This window comes from Caloenas nicobarica, chromosome 2, assembly GCF_036013445.1.
Source record: "Caloenas nicobarica isolate bCalNic1 chromosome 2, bCalNic1.hap1, whole genome shotgun sequence".
Classification (NCBI taxonomy): Eukaryota; Metazoa; Chordata; class Aves; order Columbiformes; family Columbidae; genus Caloenas; species Caloenas nicobarica.
Window position 1 is genome coordinate 34175482 of NC_088246.1, and position 9594 is coordinate 34185075.

The 9594-nt window shown below is 42.3% G+C and overlaps 1 protein-coding gene across 1 annotated transcript in view; it reads left to right on the forward strand.

Annotated features, from left to right (window-relative positions):
• The window catches only part of DNAH11 (dynein axonemal heavy chain 11), a 135374-nt gene extending 126180 nt beyond the window's left edge, over window positions 1-9194 (forward strand). Inside the window, 8 exon segments of the mRNA XM_065627906.1 lie at window positions 2410-2652; window positions 4493-4591; window positions 4763-4875; window positions 5709-5821; window positions 7093-7161; window positions 7164-7226; window positions 8940-8977; window positions 8979-9194. Of these exon segments, the coding sequence (XP_065483978.1) occupies window positions 2410-2652; window positions 4493-4591; window positions 4763-4875; window positions 5709-5821; window positions 7093-7161; window positions 7164-7226; window positions 8940-8977; window positions 8979-9194 (954 nt within the window).
• The last annotated feature ends 400 nt before the right edge of the window (window positions 9195-9594 follow it).

Genomic DNA, 9594 nt, shown 5'->3' on the forward strand with positions numbered 1-9594 from the left:
TTTCCATTGTCCAAAGGTAAAAAGCTTATCTGGGGGGGGGGGGGGGGGGAAAAAAATTAGCATGTTGGGTGCGGGCAGGCCACTTGCAGAGCCTGGCTAACTTGGGGAAAGTGTTTTCCCCCTTTGGAGATGCAGCTGAAGCCTTTCTTTCCGTCATGAGGGAGATGAGCTTGTCGGTGACTCCTCCATCCCTAACAAGTGAGTTTTCATATGTCAAAGAGGCACACTCAGACAACGGCAATTGGAAGTAACTCCTCAGAAGAAGATGCCCAAGAGTAAGTTGCCATGGAGATGGAAAGGCTAAACACCACTGTACTCCTGACCTCGGTGGAGGCTGATTTCTCCAAATGACAGCTGAGGTCGCGGGGGCATGGTGGGAAGCTCATCCTGCCAGCTCTGACTCTGCCTTTAGTCTATGGATAAGTAAAGAATTACTGCTTCCAGTTTAGGCAGTGCATTAACCTTCACAAGCCTGAACTTTCATTCAAATAATTGTAAAATAAGTATAGGTAGTGAAACCTGAGCAGAATCACTGCTATTTGTATGGCCTTTGGAAAGTTTAGGGACCCAACCCCAAGCATGGATCTGCGGGTATTTTAAACAGAGAGGTCTCTTTCCAAGCTTTTTGCTGTGATTGGAAAATGTTAGAGCCCCAAACTACCAACAAAACCAGAAAATAATTCATTGACTGGCAGCCAAATGAATGCAAACAGACTGGAAACACCTTTCATCAGCGCTGGTGCTTTGTGTTTGTTGGGGAGATTACCTTCTCTTTTACCTATTCACATTGCTGATGAGTTCTTTAAGCTATAAATTCATTCCACAAAGTGTGTTAGAATAATCCACTGCATGTCAGCTTTGCCAAACCTCACCTGGGATCTGTCGTAGGGACAGAAGGGCAGTGGGTTCCTGCTATGAACCTCCATAACCTGCAGCCTCCCTCTGCGCACATGACTCCCAGGAAAACAGTAAAACCCATTTTAAGTGCCAGCAGAGAGACTGGTAAGTACAGAATGTCTGGCAGAATTGATCTTCCGCTCGAGGTGAATAATAGGGCTTTTTTCAAAGCCTTGGCACTACTTCAAAGTGGTGTCTTAAGACATAGTTTATTGTGGGTGAGGTTAGCAGTGCAGGTTCAGGCGCAGGGAAATGGCTGGTTGCAGAACCAAAATGACTTCAGAAATAAGTGCTTACTGGTGTTATTGTGAGCAGCAGCTTGTTGTTGACTGTTCTAAAGGCCAAAAGCCGTTAAATTTTATTGTGATTTTGTGGAGTGGACCCTGCATTAGGAAGAAATAGCTCCTGTGAAAAGTACCACTTACGGCCAGAAATATTTTTCAGCACAAAACAACTTGCGAGTCTGTGCTAAATCCCGGACAGCTCTGTGACAATAATTTCAGAGAAACTCTTTGAATCCAGTGAAGTCCTCACAGAGTACAAGCCTGAGGAAGCCTAGAAAACAAACATGGTTGTTACAGCTTTTATTCTGTCCTGTCGTCAGTAGCAGGGCAGCCCAGCAAGGGTACATCTCGCCAAGTCTGCCTACTTAATTCTTGACCTGTTCCAAAGTCTCAAGTTTTATTGTTAATATTCTGACAGTGGTAGGGCCTGCCTGTTCAATATGGAGCTGGTTGAGACCTTAATTTTCTCTGCTGTAAAAATAGTCACTGCTGTCTATCCCACTGAGGTCAAAGCAGCGGTACAAAACCCTGAGCAAAACTCCTACATTTGGAGATATGTAGTGGAGTAGCATGTTTTTCCTTTCCATTTCAGCTCCTGGGTGTTTTAACGGGCAACGACTTATGTGGAATCAGTGACTGGGATCACTGTTTCTGACAAGCTAAGAACTGCTCCTATACTTGGCATTTGTTATCCCATTTCCACACTGTGCTAACCTGTCTCATCCACCTGTCGCTCCCTCTGACCTCTTTAAAGTTATTACGAGCCTAGTGTTTTTGTGCAAAGCCCCTAATTAATGACACACCAAACAGAATTGATGTTGTGGCTCGTGTATTGGGATGGGGGCTCAGGTGAGTTGAGGCTGTTGGTGTCTCTCATCTACAAAATGGCACAATAATCATTGCTTGTTTTCTGAGGGGATGCAGAAATTTAGTACTTAAAATACACTTGCCTTGGTAGTGGCAGGCCCTAAATTAAACTCAGAGCATCCTTATGAAGGAAAAGGAAGCAGTAACAGTACTTCGATAATGCAGTATTGAAGAAAAGTGGAAAGTGTGCAAATAGTAACTGTGCTAAAAATAGTTTGGTAACCCTGTTCCACTGTATCAGAACATATAGGTGTCATTTTTGTAGATTTAAGACAAATTTCTGAAGCTTTTTAGATGCAGAAGAATGTTTCAAGAACTGGCAACAACATTATCAATAATATTATTGATTCTTTTTCTGAAGCTTGAAGGGAAACTGGCTCTGGCACCAGATTACTTGGCACCACCGAATCTGGATTATGCTGGGTACCATAAATACACAGATGAAATGCTTCCATCTGAAAGCCCAGTACTATATGGACTGCATCCCAATGCTGAGGTGGGATACTTGACAGCAACATCAGATAATCTCTTCAAAACTCTTTTGGAAATGCTGCCCATGAATTCATCTGTAGGAAAGGGATCAGGCCAGTCTGCAAAAGAAAAGGTGAAGTTCTTCATCTGGTGCGTTGTTCGTGCTGTTAATGACATGTGTAGCACACATTTTACTGTGTTATTTCAGCATTTCTGGGGAAAAAAAATGCATTACATTAGCAAAGATCAGCTGAGTGTTAATAGTAGTAATAATGCACCAGCCTATGCAATGTACTGCACTAGGGAGGAACTTGGACCAGAGGAACATCTAACCTGTTATGCAGACTGTTTCTTTTTCAGTTTGAACTTACTTACATGGGGTGAGAAACAAGAGATTAATTTATCTTGCTGTTTTGTTTATAAACAAGTCCCAGCCCACAGTCCTGGCTTCTTTCTGCCACATTTAGAGCACAGCCTGGCAGTGATGTGTTGAGTCTCCACGCCCGCCAGGAAGAGCAGCCCAAGCACGGTGCTCTCCCACCGCTCCCCTTCCTTGGCCCTGGATCTGAGCAGGAGCCATGTGGCTGCTCCAAGAGACTTCCCTTGCAAGCAGCAGCTGCAGAGGAGTCTTTCAGGGAATCTTAGTTTTCTGGTAGTCTGAAAAGGCAAAATCTGGGCAAGGAGGCTCTCTGACCATCTCTTAGACCCAAATCTGGAGTTCAGCAGAACAATAATACCTATAAGCTATCCGATGCTGAGTTGAAGGGACCAACCCTAATACAAAGATAAGCTTGTCATTTCATATGGAGTTAACTGGGGTACTGTAGTTCTGTTCACAATAAAGATATCTCAGCCAGATTCTTAGTAGAGCCAAACTGATTCCAGAAATACGTAAAAGGCCAAGTTTTAAGCATGGAACAGCATTGGTGCTGTGCTTAATAGATTAAATGAATAAAGGATGAGCAGGAAAGGAAAATGTAATCAGAAATCTTAGCTCTGCTAAGATAGCTCTGCTATCAGATCCTGCTTGCTGCCTTCTGCACCTTCCTTTCTGAGCGTAGGCCTGAGTAACTATGTCCAGATCCCCCCAAAACTGCCATATTAAGAGGCTGAGCCTTTAGCTCCTTATCCTTACCAGAGTTAATTTAATTCCCTTGCAACTGCCACTCTTGCTCTGCAACTCTCCATGCCTTTCTTTACTCCTTTTCCTCTGGGCACTCTTGGTTGGTTTTTTTTTCCCTTATCTCCATCAGATCATGGGGGTTTTGCAGAAGGGAATATGACAGGTCTGCACACAAGTAGCCAAACAATGCTTCATGTCCCAGGGAGAGTTTGTGCTTTTCACGTTTGGTTCCTGTGCACTTTGGTGAGTGTGGGCAATTATATATGGCATTTGTAATTCCTTCTGCCAAAGCTAAGGCTGAAACAAAGACTGAGCTGCATTAATGTTGTGATTTCAGTTCCTGCTCATTAGTACTGTTATGCACTGGTTTTCATTTGTGTTCTGTCTCAGTTCCAGAGCAGGCCTGCGGGGAGGGAGAGAGGCTTTTTTGTGCATATGCCTGTGCTTGTATTTTGCCTAATGCCCGAGACAGTAAGGACTGTGGGCAGTGGAGGTAGAAGCTATGAGGCACTATAGAAACGCAAACCACTGCTCACACTTGACTGAAAAACAAAGGCAATCTCAGGGTACATCCTTGTACAAGCAGTCAGCCAAACCCAGGGACCATGTCTTGGTGGACTTTGGGGGTCAGTGTTACACAAAAATGTAAAGCTAAATGGAAGCTGTTAAGTGTTAACTGGTTTGCAGTCATTTCTCTCAATACTGTTGCCAGAGACAGCAAAAGTGGGGGAGCATCTCTGGATTTTATCTGCCTAAGAAAATGGGAGGTTTGTGCTGCCCTGGAGAAAAATCCAGGCTTGAAAGTAGAAGAGTCAAAAAGAGTTGGTTGCGATGATTTCGGTCTAGAAAGGTTAAGAATGACCTGGATGATATTCTGTAGATGCTTCCCAAGTTTAACATGGCAGAAATCATGGAGAAGACCACTGCCTGGAGCCCCTATACCCTTGCTGTGTGAGATCAGTAGGTCTCCTAAACAGCTGGACCTCAGTCTGAAGGCAAGCGACTTTTATTAACAGTATTGTTGTTCTTTTATGTAATTTGAGCTTTTTGTTGCTTTTTTTGGAAATGAATAGCTATTCTTTATGATGCCAGTATACTTTTAATTGTTCTCCAAACAAAGAGGGACTTGATGTTTTCTCCTCACATGGAAGTGCAATCTGCACTCTTCTAGGATGCTTTGCCAGACACATGGACTAAACTGGAATATACATCCACATACAGCCTTACCCACTGGTTAAGTATGCTACAGTAACAAGGTTTAGCTACTACACACAGAGCTATTCCAGTGATCTGAACCGAGCACCTTTGTCCCCACCACCCCCCGCCCCCTTTTTTTTTTTTGTCCAAAATTTGTTTTAGTGCAAGTCAGTGTTACTTTGAAGGGAGTTTTGCAGAAATGCTAATACGTTCCTAAAGCAAGGCTTTGTCCCCTGCCTTGTCACAAGTGCTAGGGGTGTTCGACATCTTGCAGGACTCCTTTTCCCCTACCCTGCCATCAGCAATATCCACTTGCAGATGATTAGATATGGAAAAAAATAGGCAGTGTTTTTTGAAATTCCTCTAATATCTCATGGCAATGTGTGCTTAAATATGCTGTTATCAGTCTGTCAGACGCTTATGCTCCTGATTTGTACTTTGCTCTGGCCTCTTAGAAGTTTAAATGCACCACTGAAGATGGTATCAGACAATTTGCATTAAAGAAGCCATCAACTGTTCCTACCAATTTTTGGCAGTTTCTTAAGGTGTGTTAACATGAGTAATGGTGATGTTTTCTCCACAGGACAAGTATTACAGGATTGAGCATACTCACATTCTCTCTTGCCAGCAACCTGTCTCGTGCTGATGACCTTCTACAATTGATTTTGGACATATCTACATCAGGGAAAAAACAAATCACACTAAAACCATGACCTTATGCTTAGAGAAGTGTATACGTTCTATTTATTTCAGCCATGTACCTTGTCTGTTGACAAAAGGACTCTTACACTTGAAGTCTGAAAATATATTTTGTCTAAAAAAGTAGTACTAAAAGATTAAGGCAGAAGCTATTGCTGCTTCTCTTTTAGGGTTACTGATCTTCTCATCCAATACGGAGACCTTGAGATCTGGACAGAGGATCTTGTGCTGCCAGCAGTGGTGTGGCTTTCTGGCTTGTTCAATCCGCACTCCTTTCTGGCAAGTAAGCAGTGATGGTTGTAAGGAACCAGGTATATCGTTTCATTGCCAAACACTTACTTTTTACCATTGGTGTTCACTATATTTGTGATGCTCTCTGAGGAGTTAAGCAAAGTTTAAATTAAAAAAAGATAAGAATCAGCCAAATATCAGAATAACCATCTCCTGAAAGCAGAGGAAGAATCCAAACTTGTCTTCAGTCTCCTCAGAAGTGTGAAGACAAAGCAGCTAAGGAAATAAATGCTGAATTTCACAGCTTTAAAAGGTTAAGAGTGTAAGTTTTCCTGCCATTACTATTTAACCAATTCAGTGCATATTTCATGGTACCATTCTGGTTTATTCTTTAGTATTAACACAGTTACCAGGTGAAGCAGAAAAAATAAATCAGTCTGCCAGTCCTCTTTGTGCAGTTGTTGCCACAATATGGGATGAAAAATCTTCAGCAGTGTATTGATGTCTCGTTTCTTGCCATAATCAGAACACACATGCATGTATTTATTCTGAAGACCGCACTGAAGCCACGTGAGAGCCTGGTGACAGGGTATCTAAAATTCTGTGTAGTCACCAATGGAACTCAGATAAATCCTTTACTAGCCTAGCAGAAAAGTGGCCAGGAGCTCCTCACGGGACAGTTTGGCCAGACAGCCATCGTTCCCTGGAGAAGATGGTCAGTGGGGGCCTGGGGAGTGTTTGCAGCCCAGACAGAAGCTCCTCTCCCCATACATGGAAGCAGAAGGGGATGGCATCACGCAGGCTGGCAGGCAGCAACTCTTCTCTCTGCTGCTCGTGTCGAGGTTTTCAAGTGGTGCTTATTTTGTGCCACAGGCACAGAGAAACCTAACTGTAATTTTCACTCTTCTCTCCAAACTTTTGCTTTTGGGACTTGTTCCTGTCAAGGGCTGGGTGGGGGGGGATGTAAGGACCATGCAGGTTAGAGTAGATATGTTAGCATGGGATTGTTCTGAACACGGACTAGGCTGGAGAGAAGCGTTGTCTGAGAGCATGGACAGCAGCACAGTCTTGCTCCCCGGCTAGGGAGGGGCTTGGTTTGTTCTGTACTCTGCAAAATGTTCTGTTTCCAAGCAGTTGCATTCGTGCAACTTTTTTACCTTACTAATGGCCAAAGAAAAAAACAAAACAAAACACCAAATCAAAACAAAAACCCCAGTCAGTCTCAGGCTTGTGCACAATATGCCCAAGAGGGGCACGTAAACAGTTCTGACATTAAAATTGCTGTCTGGATGTTGAATTAATTGAAACTATTATTTTTTAAAGCTGTAATGCAGAGCATGGCACGCAAGAAGAACTGCCCTTTGGATAAGGTGTGCTTGACTGCAGATGTTACCAAAAAGAAGATTATGGCCACCCAGTACAGGAAGGAGCTTTTATCTGAGGGCTTTTCATGCAAGGTAAGAAATAAACTTCAATTGCTTTATTTCAGTAACCTAGTTCAGGGACTCTAGCTTCCTTCATGAGGCAGGGAAGTTCCATCAGGAGTTGGACTCAAGTGTTTTGACGCTATGAACAGCACCAAGGAAGTTTAGGAATAGCGGTGGATTGTTGGTGTTGGTCCACCGTGACTTCAAATTTAATACCAGTTTGGTGTCCTAATCACTGACAATGCTTCATGCATTTAAATAACTGTTAACTAAGCCTGAACAAGGTCTGCATTTTAGTAAAGGTGCAGCTCTAATCTAGTTGAGGTTCAGAGGCTTAAAGACTATTCCAGAGACTTTTAAATTTCACCCTGATACTGATCACCTAGAAATCTTCTGCAGCTCTTATGAGATGCAGAATAGGGTTAGTAGTTACCAGATATTGCTAAACTGGATCAAGCCATCTATACAGTTGCAGGTAAAAAAACACCAAACCAACCAAAACACACCAAAAAAAAAAAACAAACAAAAAAGCCCAACCAATAAAACCACAAAATCATCTTTCTCCTGTCTTGTCTTCCACCTTGGTAGAAAGTTGTCAGTTCTAAATAAACAGATCTAAACAACTCTGAATTTTTCATTTCCTAGGTCATAATACTTACAGGTCATTGAGGAGAGCAAGGAAATACTTGAGAACCCCTGTATTAGCATGAGGTATAACGACACACCTAAGTGGATGATGTGTAACAGAAGTAAGTTTTTCAACTGGCTTTCCATGCAGTCAATTATTGCAGTAGCCGTACTATGGTTGTAGGCTGTCCCTGAATGGAAATCGTGTTCATCTGTTGATATACAATCGCTCTTTTAACAACTTTCAGAGGATAAATACTGTACCTTGCTCATTGGGAATTCTATTCTCCTGAGACTGAAGCATCTAGTTTAGGAAGGACAATTAAGGCCCGCAGTCAAAATGAGATTTCAGTTTTAACTTAGAAAGACTGTCAACTAAGTTGCATCTAATTAAAGGAAAGGTGAACGACTCCAACAGGCAATTAGAGAAACATCATCATTACTTGTCCTCTTCACTAGACTCGAATATAATAAAAGGAAAACAACTTTTTTTGGAAGGGAGTTGCTACTACAGCAGGTAAGCCCCAAGGGGAAAGTCAGGGTGAGGGACCGGAGTAATGATGAGCATGTCATCTGACTGTTGCTTTTTGAAAAGGTACCCTCAGTTCTTCAGAGGATTTCTTAAAAACATCTGTCAGTCAAAGGGCAACACTGTTTACTCCTGCTCTGGACATGAGGAAGACATCTAGGAGCCTTGTGAGCTGCAGATGCTGTGCTTCTGTGTTTGTGCTGATATTTGCAAATACAAACTTTTCTGTTTCTGTATAAACACACCTAAAAATCCACAAGCATCTGCAACATTTTATATGCTGTTTATGTTAGAAGAACACAAAAGAAACTTAACAAATCCGGCAGCTTTCAGAAAGCGCACGGCCCTTCAGCAGCGCAGAACTCATCTGTCTTAACTACACTGAAGTACCTGTTTGACATCTCACTGTACAAACATACTCCACCATAAACTAGTGGAGAATTAGGAGAAAATCTGAGCACTTTGAGTATGCCTGTGACTGAGTGTGCCTGTCAAAGTCCCAACTGTAAGTAGTTTCCAGTCCCTGTTTAAAACCAAATTATTCTGCTCTTGCATTACAGAACACCATGTACCTGCATTTATTACAGGTGCCAGGTGGGACATCCAGCTGGGGACCATAACTGAAGGCCTAGCTCAAGGAATTGACTCCAGCAATGCCAGTCATTTTTGTAAGGGCTATTCCAGTGGATGGTAGAGAAACTAAGAATGTATACAAACGTTCAGTTCATAAAACCAAAAGCAGAGGGCCAACCTATGTTTGGACTTTAAATCTGAAAAGCTCGGAGAGGCCAACTAACTCGGTTCTGGCAGGAGTAGCCTTACTCTTGGCAGTTTTGTACTAAGCTTTAATTAGTCCATGCCGTTTTCTCAACCTGCCTTGTACTTAAAGCAAAAGGAGATAAATATTTTTCACAGTCAGCTGGAGCAGCAGATTTGTCTCACAAAAACACATTCCTTAGTGTAACACTCATGTGCTCTATGTTGTTATTTCCTCATCCATCAGTGTTGTGTTCATGTGTTTCACCACATAATGATTATTGATCTGCAAGCACTCCTTCATTACACCAGCTATGGGAAAGTAATGGGAAACATCAGCATCTGGGTGCAGTTTGACTCACAAAATGCTCCTCTTCATTAGTCTTTATTCTCTTCATAAAATGAAACATGTATCTTACAGTAATTTTAACATAATCATACTGCAATACAAACGTTGCATTTAAACAAAGTTGTTTGAAAGCTTGA